The sequence below is a fragment of the Thunnus thynnus genome, chromosome 4 (genome assembly GCF_963924715.1).
Source record: "Thunnus thynnus chromosome 4, fThuThy2.1, whole genome shotgun sequence".
Taxonomy (NCBI): Eukaryota; Metazoa; Chordata; class Actinopteri; order Scombriformes; family Scombridae; genus Thunnus; species Thunnus thynnus.
This window is the reverse complement of record NC_089520.1, coordinates 35,471,364-35,488,859: the sequence shown is the minus strand read 5'-3', so window position 1 is coordinate 35,488,859 and position 17,496 is coordinate 35,471,364. Positions and strand designations below refer to the sequence as shown.

At 38.2% G+C, this 17,496-nt stretch overlaps 1 protein-coding gene across 2 annotated transcripts in view; it reads right to left on the bottom strand.

Moving 5' to 3' along the window:
- cadpsa (Ca2+-dependent activator protein for secretion a) overlaps positions 1-17,496 on the bottom strand; it is a 198,649-nt gene that overhangs the window by 88,152 nt on the left and 93,001 nt on the right. For both annotated transcript variants that reach the window (XM_067588510.1, XM_067588509.1), the window contains exons 9-11: positions 13,666-13,732; positions 4,352-4,460; positions 1,288-1,500 (exon numbers count right to left, since the gene is read on the bottom strand). In XM_067588510.1, the coding sequence (XP_067444611.1) occupies positions 1,288-1,500; positions 4,352-4,460; positions 13,666-13,732 (389 nt within the window). The remainder of the gene's footprint in view (positions 1-1,287; positions 1,501-4,351; positions 4,461-13,665; positions 13,733-17,496) is intronic.

The window sequence follows — 17,496 nt, the reverse complement described above, 5'->3', positions numbered from 1 at the left end:
AGCAATCCCAACTATGGACAATCTCACTTCATAGATATTGCTGTGCATCATCTTCAGATTTAAATGTAATTACAGCCCATAAGAAGCAAAAAGTCTGACTGTAAATGCTGCTGCATACACTTTAAAAAATGCTAAATAAAAAATGAAGGCTTCCTCTCCAAATCTGACTTTGTATATAATAAAAAACATCCTAACCATCAATAAAAATACACCACATTTGCAGTTTGGGGATCATTTCTCTGATGGTGGTGATATAGCAACTATCTCAATTCAGGTTTGTTAAATAATAGACATACTATGGCTTTGAAACAATTACAAACATAAAGTTCTAATGAAAACACAGCAATTATAAAACATAACCCTAACCTATAATGCAACACCTACAGTATGCAGGCTGATCCATAGAGTACATCTTGTCAAACCCTGCTGGACAGATGACATATATGTAGACAGAAGCACAGCCAAAGCAAATCATTTCTGCATGCATCTTCAAATTACAACAAAGTTAGTATCTCCTGTATTTCTGTCCCATTGGACAGAAATAGGAAAACAGTAAGTTTTCAGAAGAGGAAGAATGATGTACAACAAAAGGAGGAAAGAGAAAGAAAGGGGAGGAAAGCACTTACCCTTTAATCCAGCTACAAGATAGCAGGGTCAGGGTTTAGAAGAAGAAGAAGAGGAGGAAGAAGGAACAAACAGAGAAACATAAAGACACACAGCAAAGCCACCGACACTTTAACACTACAGTAGTTCTACAACAGAGAGCGAAGCAGCACAGAGAAGTGCAGTGAAAGAACAGCACAGTAACAGTAACAGTTGAAAACATGTACCGAACATGACCAGGAAGAAGACAAACTACGGAAATCATTGGCTGATATGTAAAACAGTTGCAGGCACAATTGTACAGTAAAAGACAGAGTGAGACATTAAACACAATAAAAGAGAGCAAGAATCCTTGAATAATAAAAATAAATCAGCTTTTTATTCTAACGTTATTAATTGATTGTTGTTGATTTCTTTGATTAAAACAAAATGTGACCATAGATACTCTACCTTCAACCCAAGGTCTGCAAATCAATGTTCAGATTTAGACATTTTTATTTTACAGTATGAATAAAAATTATATTGAACATAGGTTGTAAAGCAAGAAATCATGCTTATGTTAGATCATCAATTTAGCAACTAAGCCAATTAAAGGCAATGAAATGGCAGCAGCCTGTTTGGGGTTAAGCATTTGTGTTGTATGAGAGCCAAAAGACAAATAAGAACTGAGAGTTAACAACTTACAGAACTGAGATATCGGTGCATCAAGCTGCGGTGCTGTGCCCCCCCTAGAGTTGAGTTTTTGGACTTGGGTTGGAGGAACTGGCTTGTGTGACTGGCCGGTGGCCCGGTACATAGCCTGCACCCATAGAATCCGGTCCTGCTCATCATCACTGGCAAAGATCACAGTGTCGCCCTCTTTCACAGCATTGAAGAATGTCCGACCACCGTCTAGGCCTGAAGGACGGAAAAAATCTTGATTAAAGTATGTCGTAACATTAGGATCACAAATCCATCTTTGTAAAAACAAACAGCTGTAAAAATGACAATAAATGAAAGAACATTTAAAAAATCATTTCAAATTTTCTCTTCCTATAGCCAAAATCCAATCCAGAAAGCGACTGTGAGAAATTATGGACATCAAGGTGCAGCAACCCTGGGAAATATGACAGTGATGCATCCTGACAGAAACTATGTGTAGATTCATGACTAAAACTGTGTGTACGCACAAAGACAGAAATATCCATAAAAATTATTTTCATCAGATAGAGCTGTGTGTACATGGTTCTGTTTTATAAATCTCAGTCATGGTGGAACTGGCTGACCTGAAACAGCCATTTTTATATCAATTCACTGCCTGTACCATTAGTCTGTAGATCTGTCAGTGAAACAATCAGGAAAGAAGTGCAGTTTCACTGATTGTGCTGCACCAGCGAGGTTCTCCAACAACTGTCATTACATATGACCATTACACATGTCTGTGGATATTTATACCATCCACATCATTAATTCATCACATTGTAAGTGATATCTCATCATCATTACTAAACATTAGAAATGTAATCAATCATTAGTTTGTACCACTCATATCAAAACCGACTTTACAGGGTGCGTCACAGTTAAGGATAAAATAAAATGATGCCTCCTATATAAATGAAAAGAATGATAATATTGGTCTGATTTTACAGATCGCTGTGTAGATGCATCAAAATCACACAGTCAGTGTAGTTGGTTAACAACCTAAACAAAAAAATGTTTTACTTGTTAGATTCTGTCTTTCACCTTATATTTCATCTCAGACTCATCATATGACCTGCTGGCTCTGAAAAACATGTATGCCTGGTCTGAGCTATGCATGAGGTGCACACATTCTGTTTTCATAAATAGCAGTTTATGTGTGGTAAATGTTGTATGCATGGTTTTTGTGCGTACGCATTGTTTATTCATCTAGCCCCAGGTGTTCTGTTGCAAGTGTGTGGTTTCTTTCAACCACCTGAAAAGCTTAGTGGAGTACAATAGCACACAGCTCAAGCATCACTTCCTAAAGCTCCTTTTCATGGTAAAATGCAAATAGAATGACAGTATATGGTGTTCTTATGGATACCTCCACAGTTATGGGCAAAGACAGCAGTAGTTCCCGTATTCTTCCTCTAACCTTAACCAAACTGAATCTATTAAACTCCAGCTATTTCTAATATTAAACTAAACCTGCAGTAAAGCTGTTCCATCAGTATACCTAAACCATCTCATGGTTTATACCTAAACATAACAACTAATAATGGTATGTCTAATCCCAACCTTCTGGTTTGGTGGGCCAATCATAGCATTAGTGCCCATGACCCGGGTTCTAGGTCTATAATTTCACAAACATGGGCAGAATATCTTGAAGTCTTGAACCTGCTTATTGTGAGGCAGTCAAAGGAAGTCTTAGGTCATTTTCACTCCTATAGTCTGTTTGCTTTGGTCTGAATCAATGGATGAGTTTCTACTTTGCTGCATTTTCCCTTTGGTTCAGTTTGGTAAATTTGAGGCAAACCAAAATGTATCAACAAAAGCCATGTGGGAGCTGTCAGTCTGTTCATTGGTCAGAAATCTTGTGGGGTTGGCAGGTGGAGAAAAGAGAATTTGTTTTTCAGAATCGGTAGATAGGCTACAACACTTAGAGAGGACTTGACTGTCTTTCTCTCTTTGTCTCTCTGTCTTTGAACAAATTTTCTATCAGCAATTAAAGTGTGCTATTGTTATTATTGAAATAAACAGCATCTCTCTCTCTCCACCTCTCCATGGTGCTGAAAGATGCACACCAGTGACTACTTTTCAACTGTTTTCTTATTCTTATTAACAAGAATAATGATAAATAAAAGCTAAATTACGTGCTTTATAAATGGTGTCAGTCATTTGGGCCATATACCAAGCCAAAATATGCAAGCAGAATGACACATTTTAAGGCACTTTAAGGCAACGTCTAGAAAACAATGTGTTGCTTCACATTTCACGAAGAAAACGTGCTACCTTCAGTCGGCTGAAGAGGAGAAGGGAGCACAATGCACAGCGCAGAAGGCTTTAATTCAAAAAATGCGCAGTGCTTCCTGCAGTTGGGTCAGATCTAGGTCAGATCACGTTCATACCACAACGAACCATACCAGAGTTCGTTTATAACCGGACTAAGACCACCTCTTAAACAAGGTCTCGGTCTGGTAGCATTGGTCCACACTTGAGTGTGATTGCTGTGTTCACCTGCCCAAACGAACCGCACCAAGGGGTAAAACGAACCAGAGTTCGATTCAACTGAACTAAACAAGGAGGGTGTGAGAGCACCCTTTAGTTACTGTAAAGTCACAGGTAGCCTCTTGTAGGTAATGGGCCTGTATCTACATTTTTTTCCTTTTTTGTCAGTGTATCAGGTGAAATGTAATCTGTGAACTTTTGAGGTGAAGATGTGTGGGCTCCCATTGAAGGCTGGGCAAACTTCAAACCTCCAACACACAGAATCAAAACTCAAGTTTAACTTAAATCCATCCAGCCTGTGATTTACCATCTGTGGCCTCTCATGGAACCAGGGAAGACTAAAGTGTATATTTATGTAATACTAAATAGCAATAGCATATGTTTAGTGGAAAACGTAATCCAACCTGTATTCGATTTTAAGTCATTATAATGATAAAATGTTATTCAATGCTGTGCTGAAATTCTGGTAAACTAGATGCCATAAACTGTGAATTGACTGATAAATGTAATGAACCTAAAAGCAAGAGTGATGTGTTCTTTTTGGCATTAGTTGTTGTTGTGTACTGCACAACTGTGTTACCTGGCTGGGGGTCAGTGTAGTCCACAGTGTAGCCATCCAGTTGGAGGAGCTCCACAGGCTCCGCCTTCTTCTCTCTGTAGCTGCACATGGCGAAGGTATACTGACTCACCTGCACCAATCACAGAAAGGACATGCTCACTCATCAGCTCACTCAGAAGGGAATGAGAGTGTGTCATATGCTGGTCCTTCTGCTGTTAACCAGCAGTTATGATATGGAAAATGAAGTGTCCCTCAAAGGAAAGCTCTAATCTCAACTACAATAAGTCTCTCAATATTTCAGTCATGTACCATCATCATCATCATTAATGTCACAGTATCTCCCTCAAAAATGAAATAGCATATGAACATTTTTGAACAGATTGATATTGTTTAATATCATGGGACATACAACACATCACGGACTCAAAACCTTCTCTTCCAAAGCCCAGGATAGTCATATCAATAATGATAACAATGAATAAATTAATTATTTGCAGGTTATTTTAGTTCAGATATTGTATCTTTTAACTGTTAGTGATATAGACTAATGCAAAAACAGTTTTTTTTTAACTTTCATCTCAACATCTGTGTTGGGTTAATTAGATCATTTTTATCACCACACTGTTAAACACTGCCTGCAAGGAAGCTGTTTCACATTTCTGTGCATAATTGTAGAGAAGTTGTAAATGTGTTCAGACATCTAGGTGGGTTTATTTATTGCTAATTATTCATTTAAAAGTCAAATCTACCTGTGAAAAATATGTTTAGCTGCTTGGAAGTTTGGAATATTAAGTGTGAAGAATACCGATGGTTGACATGTTTTTTATAGTTGGTTCTTAAGGGGTGTGTGGTTGCTAGGGTGGAGTGGTTGGCAGATGTGTAGGAATGAATTTTAGTGGAATTAGGTACAGTCTGTACACCCTGTCTTAATTTTCTGGGGATCCCATTCTCCTTCTTTGTTGACCTTATTCACCCATGTGTCAAGAGCCCAGGCTTTGTTATTCCTGAAGTAAAATTTGAATTAACAAGTCTTAGGCCATGTTCAGACAGATTTTAGCTTGTGTGAAAAAACGCAGTCCCCTCATTCATTTGAATGGCGGAGGTACCAATGCAGAGGGCTCTGGCAAAAAAAGCAGGGTCATTAGGCAAAAATGTTGAACCTGGCTCATCTTTTTTGAGATGCACACATTCCTGGTAGATTGCTGTGTAATGGGGTGCCTGTTTACCTCACAATTATTGCAATGGAAGATAAAATAGTTACAGCCATGATAACTTTCCAGGGTTGTAAAATCCTGTCTCAGAGAAAACTTTTGTGCAGTGTTTTGGTGTCTGATAAGTATTCAAACTCAAGCCGTGAGTCATTTTTTCATGATTTTAGAGAATGAACCATAATGACAAGAAATGTACTGTACATAAATATCAAAATAATTAGCAGATTGTCTTGAAACTTGAACATGTTCCATGAATGTGCTAAATATAATAAAATATAAATATCCAAGTTACACCTTTTGTTTACTGGAGGACCTCACACTGTCAGCTAACTGTCTACCTTTGAATAAGAACAACTTGTTGCAAAGCCTCAAGAATCCAGTCGTGAACAGCAGTTACAGACCAAGAGACAACTTATGGATACAAGAGAACAACAGTAACCACACACATGCAAGACACACAGTATGAGAGAGAGAGAAAGTGTGTTTGAGAGAGAGAGGAGGTGTGTGTATGTGACTCTTGTGATAATATCAACCATCCACAGAGGTAAAAATGTCCTGCTCTTCCAGTAAGCTAGCAGAACTAATGAAGACCCTTGAGTGAGTAGTGAAACATGTACAAATGAACAACTGCTGTCCAATGGATGGTTTTATTTCAACCTGGCACTGTACTACCTGGATAAATGTGAAGAATCTACACAAATCCAGTCCACATATTTTATTTAACCATTTGTTTCTGAATCTTCATCAGGTCCTGACATTAAAGTTATTAAATGTTTGATTGATTCACAGCTGAGTGCCAGTGTTACACCTTACACAACGAAGACAAAGTAAACAAACTGCTGAAGCTACAAGTCATGGGCAGACAGCGCATTGTTAGCAGTGGTATTGAAGAATAAGAATCACACCAGCATCTAACAGGTCTGATGTGACATTTGCAGGTATGTTTACATGCTGTTAAATGAGCAGCTAATTAGCTATGCTAACTGATGTTGCAGCACTTTTCCCTGGTGAATGTTTGCTTGGTGGCTCATTCAACAAGTTAAGGTGCAGGACAAGACTTGTGTTCATGTTTGTAAGGTAGATAAGGAGACTTTAGCAGGAAAGCTAATGTGGGTTGTTGTTCAGAGTCTGTGCCTCTTGTGTTGTGTGGCAGGATGCAATCAGGCTCAGTGTGACCATCTGCTCTGCCAATGATAGAACACCAAATAACTGCTTTATGCAAGATTTGATTTCCTGTATGGAAATAAGGACTCCAGCTACATAGGACAGGTTATTACTCCCAGTGCTGTTAATAAAAGGCCAGTATTGATCCATATATCGGTGTAACCCTGGTTTAAGTTAATCGCTGTAGTCCTGTCTATGCTCCCTGTGTTGGTAACAGGAAGTGTAGTGACACTCTGTTACTAGTTGTAACTGGCCTGCTGCTACTGTAGCTGCCAGTCATACCAGCCTGTCGTCACAAATCACCAGCCCTGGCCAATCCACCGCTGTCGCCACCTCTGCCGCTGCAAGTGGCAGCTCTCACTCTAGCTGCAGCTGTATTCTGTGTGTGTGTGTGTGTGTGTGTGTGTGTGTGTGTGTGTGTGTGTGTGTGTGTGTGACAAATGAGATTCCCCACAACAGCACTGATGAGACCTGAGGCCAAGTAAAGGATGGAGGGAACTGGACCGACTCTCCAGCAGCTCCCTGGCCTCCGGGACACCACAAAGGCAAATCTGAGTCTAAACTACAGCCCCCCACCCCATACCCCAAAACACCCGCTTCCTTTCTTCCACTGCCTCTCTCTCTCTCTCTCTCTTCCTCCCTCTCTCTCTCAGCTGTCAGTCATAACTGGAGAGAGAGATTAGAAGAATGAGAAAGGAAGAGAGAGTGAAGGGGATTGCTGAAGTCATTTATGTTCACATCATTACAGGAAACACATGGACGTGAATACTGGAGTTGATTTGCTGAAAGTGGCATATATGTTCACAAACAAACTTCAGAAGCCAAAAGCAAAAATTTCTATCCAAACTCTGACATGATCTCAGAGTAATGCAGTTTTTAATAAGCCCCAAAATATACACATTATACACATATACATAAATATCAAAAAATCATTTATTATGTCAGTATGGTTGAAATGTATACCGTATGTTGTTGCGAACTGAAATAAATAGGAATGAATTTAAATAATTTGACTCGAATTGAACTGAATTCAATTGAGTGAAACTGAAATTAATTGCATTTAACTGAAGTGAACTGAGCTGAATTAAAGAGAATGAAACCTGAGCTGACCTTGCCCTGAACAGAACTTTAAGTAAATTCAATTCAATGGAAAGACAGATGTGAACATATGTGCGACTACATTCAGTCCACCATGAACACGCTAGGTTTTAGCTGATCTGTAATCTGCCTGGATGCTCTGAGGAGGGGGCGACTCAGGCCACAACCGCTGTCCTGATTATGGACTGATGGAGGAGGAGCAGTGAGGAGGAGGAGGAGGAGGTGATTTAAGGACAGAGAGGAAGTGTGAAGGATGAGGAAAGAAGTAGAAGGCAAGTGATAAATGTCAGTGAGAAGTGAGAGAGTAAGATGGAAAAATGAAGCGGAAGTAGAAGATGTGGAGGAGGAAAAGAGGGAGAAATTCAGAAAGTGTGATCAAGTGTACTCCTATTTCAACTTCCAATTCAATCCATATTATGTTGCTTGTAATAACAAGGATCAATTCAAACTCATATAGAGGAGTATGTTGCACAGTGAGACTGGTAGCATTTCTGGTTTTAAATCGGGGAATATTGCTTCTAGCATGATGTACAGTTAAGTATACTATAAAGACATTATTCTAGCACGGAAGTGACAGTTCCCTTTACTGCAGCTTTGCCGTACAATACACTTCAGCAACACTGTTGACTTCTATCTGCTGGTTAGTCTAGCTGCTGTATCTTGTTTCAAGGCTATTTCTGTATATAGGCCTCTGTATATATCAGTATATACTCTGTCAGGCAGAGAGGCCTGTGTAGAGGAGTAGATTTCCACACAAACCACTCCACTGAATAAATGTACTGAATCCATGTTTGAACCAAAAGATGCAGACTTTAGGTGTTAAACAGCTGAATTGAGTTTTCCTTATTTACTAAAGGTCTGTGCAGAGCTTTGGGGAAAAAAAGCAACACAGGTGAAAATTGCATGTTTGAGATCATGAAATATGTATTTTAAGGAGTGAAAAGGCACAAAATATCCTCAGCACTAGATTTATCTGTGCAGACTGGCCACTGTGACAGAGGAAGTTTAATGGCTGGGAAAAGCAGGTATATAATCTGCTGCACTGTTTTATCAGACACACACAGAGGAAAAGAGACTATAGCAGGGAGAAACAGTAAGAGAGCAAGAGAGCGAGACACACAGTTTAAAAGACACATTACAAAGTGACTTTAGCAAAGTTCTCTGCTCAGCAACACAAGACAAAAGAGCAGGAATGCAACAGTCTATTATTTTTCACACAACTTTACCTTTTCTTTTTCCCTCAGGTCCCTCCTGCATATTTTTCCTGACTTTTAATGTATCACAGCAGCATCAGTCCAGTGTGATATGATTGGGGCAGCCAGATATAGTTATTAAGTAGGCGGGTTTATTATCTCTTTACAAAAACAATTTTGTCAAAGAGTTTAAAAGTTTTACCAAAAATCTGCAATTTTTCATAACTCATTCAATTACTCATCTGTTTGTTGAGCTGACAGCATCAGGATATTAAACTCAGATATCCTCACACATAGTGTTCCACTTGCAGGATGAATACACACTAGCAGTTTGTCTTCTCTTAAATCAATATTCCAACTTCAGATGCTTGAATGTTGAATGAACAAAATATTAAAGTATAAGGAAATGGTCAAATGGGCCTATATTCATACATTCATATGGTAGATTTACACACAGTGGGTAAGACTATATACTAGACTATATACAAACAACTATAGGCACATAGCATGATTTTGTGCTTCCTTTGACAAAAGATAATTTATGATTATATATGACCTTTATAACAACTCAAGTAAAAAAATTCCCTTCTAAAACAGTATATATTTTCTTGAAATGGTCAGTTCTCTTTCATTCTTTAGTCTACAAACTGACTATAGGCAGCACAGTTTTCTTTAAAATAGAAAGGGTGGTAAGAGTCAGCTATCAATAATGTCTGAATACAGATTTTTTTTTTAAACTGCCCTCCTCTCATGATTCTGATTGTGCTGCTGACTAGATGAGATGACCGTAGGCTCTTTGTTCACTGTGCAGCAGGGATATAATGTAGCACTATGTGGTCACAAGTACAACAGACCACACCTCACCACACAAGCTGAGATGCTGGGTGTAAAAAGTTCAGCCATTTAAACCCACAGAGGTCAGTAAACCAATGCTTTTCATCCACGCAACATCTAATGTAGTTAGACTTTGTATAATCTAAATATATCTAAATTTATAAACTCATATATTTAAAAAAAATGGTTAAAACCATAAAGTACAACTTAGCAAATTTTAGACATATTAGAAACTGTCTCTCTTTGGACACAGCCAAGATATTTATGCATGCTATAATTCTTTCTCATATGTCTTACTGCATCACATGTTGGGGGCAGGCTTGAGAAACAGCCATAAAACCTCTTGAGTCCTTACACAAACTAACTCTAAAAACTCAAAAAGCCGATGCATTTCCATCACTGTAGGGTACTGGAGAAATACAATTTACTGAGCTCTGAGAATTTTAGATTATTCTCAAATTTGTACCTAGTTTATAAAATTTTAAATGGTTATATAATACAAGATTGTACCAGAGCATTTCGTCACACTGCATTTGGGCAATCAGCTTTCTGTGTGAAAGCTACAACTCAGTGGAATGTCCTATCTGATGATATGAAGAACTGTAGTTCAATCAATACATTCAAAACCAAATTAAAAAATCTGCTAAAAACTATTCAGTTCTGTAACCACTGACTACATTTCATCTCATGGTCGCAAATAATCTTGCTTTTAATTTGACAAGCTTACATTATTAATTTATAGTTGACATTGTGGGTGTATGTGATGTGCTATTGTGTGCAGTTTTGTATTTTGTATTATGTGTCCTGTGTGTTTTTTGCTTTCAACCGTTTGTTATTGTGCTGTTATATGTTTTAATCGTAACCTGCTGAAGGGACTGCAGATGAAAATGATCTATAAGTTAACTCTGGTACAGTACATCAAATGCTAACATTTATGTTTAACACTGTACATGGTCCCAATAACTACAATACAGTGATCAATACAACTCTGTAGTTTATTACTGTATAGATATATAGTATTGGAACACTGCATTAAACTGTTCCTTACAAAAACAGTCAACCAGATATCTCTTGCAGAACATTGCATTGAATTTAAAAAGATTTTGACTGTTGACAAAACTTTCCTCAAACAGGCCAATTTACAAATTTGCAAAAGAAGGTGCACATGCATTTCCTCATGGGACTTTTTAATTGTTGAAAGTAATCATCTTAAGTTAAAAAAAAAAAAAAAGTAAGTTAAAAAAAAGTGAAAATAATTGTGGGTGAGTATAATCTCAGAAAAAGTTGTGACACACAAGCTTAAAGGTGTTTGATTTTCAAGTTTAAGGTGGAAATACATCATACAGTATAGTTTTAGTACCTCCCTCACTGTGGTATTGATGCAGAATAACCAGATAATTTATAATAAAAAATCGAATCTCAAAGTTGTCTTTCACATTCACTGACAAAATCGGATACATTTACGTTCCACACATTCTTCTTCCTTGTCAAAAGCTGGTGCCTATTTTACCCACAATGCAACTCACCCACCAACAGTTAGGTCAGAGATTCGGATGAGGAGCGGGCTACAGAGGTCTAGTAACCTCACTTCATCTCACCTCACTCACTAACTCCACACCCCCAGATTTTTTTACTTTTCAAACTTGTAGTCTTCGGCCCCAACTGACGCTGACTCAAGTGACATCACTTGAGGTTGTTTCCAACTTTTTCCCAATGTGGATGCGTTCATCAACCAGAGAAACAGTCCATAATACACAGCTGTGTGCAAAGGATAGGTTCACTTTCACAGTGACACAGTGAGTCTGTCATCAAACAATATTCACATACCATATGTCTACTGAGACAGTTATTGGTCTGATTCCTCCTCTTCACACTGGCCATGCATCCATACCTTCTTAGGATGCTTCTGCTGTTAGAGATGAGAGACATCTCTAGAACTCTAAAATGCATTACATTGGAGTTCGACTAGGAAGTGTCACTACACAGCCAGTATGGAGAAGAGGAATGAGTACACTGATGAACAACTCTTCATACTTATGGCTGGTGAGCACTGTATTAAATGTGAACCTATCCTTAAACAAATGTACTAGGAGGAGAAACTAAAGCACACTAATGGAGAAGTGTGTATTAGCTGTAAAAATGCATTCAGAGGGATGTGGAAATCTAAAAATAAATATTTAATGTCTTGTAGTTCCATTCTGTGACTGGCATATTAAACATTTGGAGGTTGTATAACATCTGTGTTTTATGTCTGACTGAGACTGAGCCAAACTTAATGAATATTTTGACACATTTAACATGTGTGTAGTGATAAAGACAGACATGGACAATAAAATGCCAACAGTCAATACAGTCAAGACTTTGCATATGCAAAACAAACAGTGAGCAAATAAAAAATACACAATCATGTGCAATGTGTCTACAATGCAACTTCTCTAAAACGGCAACAAAAAGTACATGTGCATGCACGCAAACACACACATACACAAACACACACACAAACAAACAGATAGTGTCTCTGCTCCTCAAGAAAAATATCCGTGCACATGCACAGACAGACATGAAAACAAACACAGACACACACACTTGAGTGTGCAGTCTATTGACCAGTATTTGTCACTTGCTATATATTTAGCTGGGAGCAAGTGAGAGGCTTCAAGTTGGCGGCGCTCAGGCTTTTCTAGCTGCGAGTGTTAGGCCAGCTAGTGTTCACTCGACTTTGTCAATCCCCTGTCAACTTGTAGCTCTGAGACATATCCTCTCCAACGCACAAGAGACAGGCCGCCCCCCTGCCTGCTGCCCACCTCCCAATGCAGAGCCACCAGGAAATGGCCGCTACAGCCCTACCCACCCACCCCCCCACCCCACCCCGACTCCCCCACCCCCCGATCTCCTGACAAAAGCCTGCTTGGCCTCTCCATCATTCCTCTGACAGCCGAGAGAAGACAGCTTGGCTGCATCTTTCTTTCTTGCTGCACACACAATGTGTGGCCAAGAAAAATATTATCGCCATAAAGCCGAGCTGATGTTGATGGCTGCTCATGCTTTCCTGTTGGGTGTGATCAGGTTATGGGGCTTGTTGTACATTCACTTCAGTCCAAATTTGTCTTGTTGGTTTTAAAAGTATGATAGAGAGCAAAAAATCAAAGAAACATGTCCATATATTTTTGGAAGCTCTCGCTAAGCTATGAAGCTATGAATGTGAATGGAGCTACAAATATGAATTTGTAACCTTAACCTGTTATCCACTTCTGTATCTATCTGCCTCAATTTAGTTAGAAAGAATGTCAGTCCTACTCTGTAAATACTATATCAGAAAATAGCAAAAAAGTGGCCATCGCAATTTCCCAGAGTGCAAGCTGCCATATTCAAATGGCTTGTATTGTCCAACCAGCAGTCCAAAACCCAAAGATATTCAGTTTAGTATCATAGAAAACAAAATAAGCACCAAGTCTTCACATCTGAGAAGCTAGAAGAAGAATGCTTTGCATTTTTGCTTAAAAAAATACTCAAATGATCAATTGATTATCAAAATTGTTTAAGATTAATTCCATTTCTATTAACTAATTGATTGCTCAGCTATTAATTTCAGCTCTAGACCTATAAGCTTGAGGATCTGTGCTGACAAAGGCATTGCATGAGTGCTATTGCAGTAAAGAAGTATAATAGAAGATAGAAGAACATAGAAATAAATGTCCTTTCATGGCTGGAAAAGTGGTGGCCTAACCTACTGTATACTGTACCATTCTTTGTGGCTGTTTGTGTTTCACAGTACAACACAGTGTTTGACTACCTTGTAGGAACAAAAAAACCCACATGCATTGCTTGTTCTTACCTGAACTAGCACAAAAAATCGCTTCTTCCATCTTTTCCACACATTTTTGCCAATAGCCCACAAGTACCTGTGGGATTAAGAAAACAAATAAACATGCAATCAGACAAAACATTTTTACTGATATTTGTGACAGTGTGACATCTTATATGTCTAATCTTTCTATGTCTAAAGAGCTCCAGTAATGTGGAGTCAGGCAGTATGTACAGAAATGACCCAGACAGTACAGTGGTAGTGTAATGCATCTACTGACCTCTCCTGGTAAAATGAGGTTACTGCAACCAGACAATTCAGTATTTCAAAAATCCTTGAGCATTAAATCTCATAGAGTGGTGGAAGAAGGACATGTAGAGGCAGGAGTAATCTTCACCCAAAAATGCAAGAATGGAAAAAACAAAAGTGAAAACAAAAACGTATAAAAACTAAAAACCAAAATAAATAAATAAAAAAACAACATAAGGAAACTCGTCAGTAAAGCTTCTATCCCTGCCTTTAATACTGGGAGTCTCTCCTCTCCAGACAAACCAAAGTTAGATCACAATCAATCAAGTAATCTCAATAACTATCTTAATTATTTGGGGTACATTAAAACACCAATCACCAAAATTAAGCTTAAGATTAAGCCCCCTGTGTACACCAACCCACCTGGTACACTCTGGGTTTCCCCTACCATAAAGCCCTTTGGAATCTGCCACTTCCTGTTTGGCAGTTTAGATATGAAGTGAAACACATGCAGTACAACAAATGTTTGTGTACTGAAACATAAATGAATGTCTCTTGACCTGAAAAATTAATACAGTAAAATGAACATCAAGGTTTACATGGGGTGGCAAGAAACCCAGAATAAGACATTCAACTCTCATAAAACCAGAATCTATGGGGGGATTAGGATTACCTAATTTTCAATATTATTTTTGATCAGCACAACTGTGCAATATGGCAACATGGTCAGTGGTTAAGGAAGGGTCATTATTGGTACAAATGGAATCTGACTTTTGTAGTGAGATCCCTTTGGAATTACTGATATTCATTACTTGTTTTCACAATATACACAACATAAATCAACATTTCACCAGATTGTTGGTCAGATTGTGCCAAGTTTTTGAAAATAGAATCCTCTACATCAGTTTTAGCACCAATTTATCAAAATCTAGATTTAAAAAGCTCTCTCTCCTTGATTAAAACTTTTGACTGGTCAAATATGGGGCTGGAGAAGCTTAAAGATCTGAAACAAAAGTTAACAAAAGGCACAAAAGTTAAATCAGTTATTGATCTAAGTACGCAATATAGCATTTCTAATAAGGATTTTTTTTTTTCAAGTATCTTTAAATTAGGAGTCTGATGAACTCATTAATAAAATAATATGTATGGATATAACTGAAGAAGAGGAAAAGGTGATATATGCTACATCATTGACAGGGAAGATTAAGGGATTCTATAATATATTAATCATAAGTTATATTTCCTCTTATGAGCCTTTGTCAAGAGTATGGGAAAACAGACCTTGGCATGGAATTTAATGATATGTGGCTAAGTATTTGTAACAGAGTTCATTTCCCATTTACTAGAAACAAAAATTATTAATTTAAAATTTATTAATTAAAGAAGCTAATTTCAAATTCATTCAAAAATATTATCTCACACCAGTCAGAATGCACAAGTCCTCTAAAGAAAACTCCCCAAATGTCAGAGATGTGAGACAGCAGATGGCACTTTGGCACATCAGTTCTGGGAATGTGAGAAATTAGGCAACTTTTGGAAATCAATGTATAACTTCACAAAATCATTGGTAGATAATAAAATTAATTTCAATCCTTGTTTATTTTTATTAAATTCCACGCCAAATCAGAACTTACATAAATTAATAATAAGAGTACTTATCACAAATACTTTGCAGCAGAAAAATGTATGTTGTTGTTACACCATTGGTTGGCCAAATGCCACCTCTTCCTGTATCTGCCCTCTAGCCCTCTAGCGTTTCATACACGGTCCAGCCATACATACATTACATATATATATGTGTGTGTGTGTGTGTGTGTGTGTGTGTGTGTGTGTGTGTGTGTGTGTGTATATATACTTTTTTTTGGCTCATTGTATATAATTGAAGTGCTATTTATGCTTTTTGTTTGTGTTTTTTTTTTTGTTTTGTTTGTTTGTTTGTCGACTGCATGGCTTATAGTATCTACAGTTTGATGAAATGGATAAAAAAATATGTGCAAATACAATCATAGAAAATAATCTGCACAAACTGTATACATTTGCTTCTGAGGGGAGCCATGTCATAAATAATAAAAGTAATGATGGCTGAATTCCATTTAGCTGCTTTAGTTTCAGGGTCCTGGTGTTATGCATGCTAGTTAACTGTCACAGAGTCATCATTAATGTTATTAATAACACCTGTGTCATGACCATGACAAATCAAAATGTCTGTTGTGAAGAGAGTCTAACATCAACAATGGATACATTTGATTTAGGTAAGCTGATGAAAGAGCGTTGATAGTAATCAGCATAGTGATAATTTCAGTATAATATGATTAGCTGCAAACGTATGTGACATGTCAACATCATCTATTGGAAGTGTATGCAGACGTCTAGTGACCAGGGGCCACTTTATGTTGTCTAGAACTAGGAGTTCCTCAAACATGTTAGTGCCACAGAGGCTGAAATAAACAGACCACAATTTGATCTGTACATTAACCAACAAATGGGATGAATGTTGTTTTTGCTTTAGTACTAAATTATTGTCTACACAATATACAGTCATATTACTTATACATTGTTGAATTAATTTTAAGCAGTCGGTCATTTTGCTGGAGACTGTTTTTAGAAAACTGGCTTAACAGCTTGAATTTGGGTTTTTTTTACATTTTATTTCCTTTGGGATCTAGACTAAAATTTAAAATGAAGTTCTGCTGAATCATACTTTGCAGCAACAGAGAAATTTATAACACATCAACATGCTTGTGATATTCTCGTAAATCTGCACTTCTTCAATTAGAGGCATTTGTCGTAATTATTTCCTCATCATTTTACTATGTAATACAGCACAACGTAACGCAAACTAATGTTTGTGTGTATCAGTCCTGAGGCTCATTGTGTTGGCTTTTCTGTTGGATTTGACATGAGAACGTGATGCAGAAGAAGGACAGAGAGAGGGCTTTTGTTGTAAAAGAACATCTGAGGGTGAGGACCCCGGTTTGATCTGCCTCTGCTGCCCCCAGGGTAGCTGTGGGTTACCCTGGTGAGCCTGCCGCGGTCTGCCTCAGTCTGCCTTTCCCCCCGGTCCCTCTCTGAGCTGCTTCTGCCTGTCGTCCTAAATAAACCAGCATCCGTGAGGTGACACGTAAGAGCCCTGCCTGTGTGCTGTGCAGAGAGTGGAACAAGTAACATGGCAGGGAGGCAGTGTGGGCATCTTACAGGGCAGCCCAGCAGCCTCCTCCAAGGCCCCCAAAAGAAAACATATGGGGGAGAGTGAGGGAGGAGGGCAGAAAAAAAGCTCCTCACAGCTACAGACAGAAAAGTAAAGCTTTGAATCAGAAAGTGTTTGCACATGAGTGTGTATAAAACACTGCAACATAATTCCAGATGGCAATTTTTTCCCCCCCGTCCACAGTGCTGCATGACTGTTAGCTTAAAACTGGGTGCAAATCATAGTTGGTGCTATTGTATACTTACCTGCAATTTAGTTCAAAAGCCCACTAGACTTCATCATACCAAAGAACACCTCACTTAACCCAAACATCATTTCTGTCTTTAAGTTGGCCATGAATAAAAGCATGTGCCACAATCAGACCTACCTCCAGCTGTGATTCTCAGGGTCCTGCATATATTTAA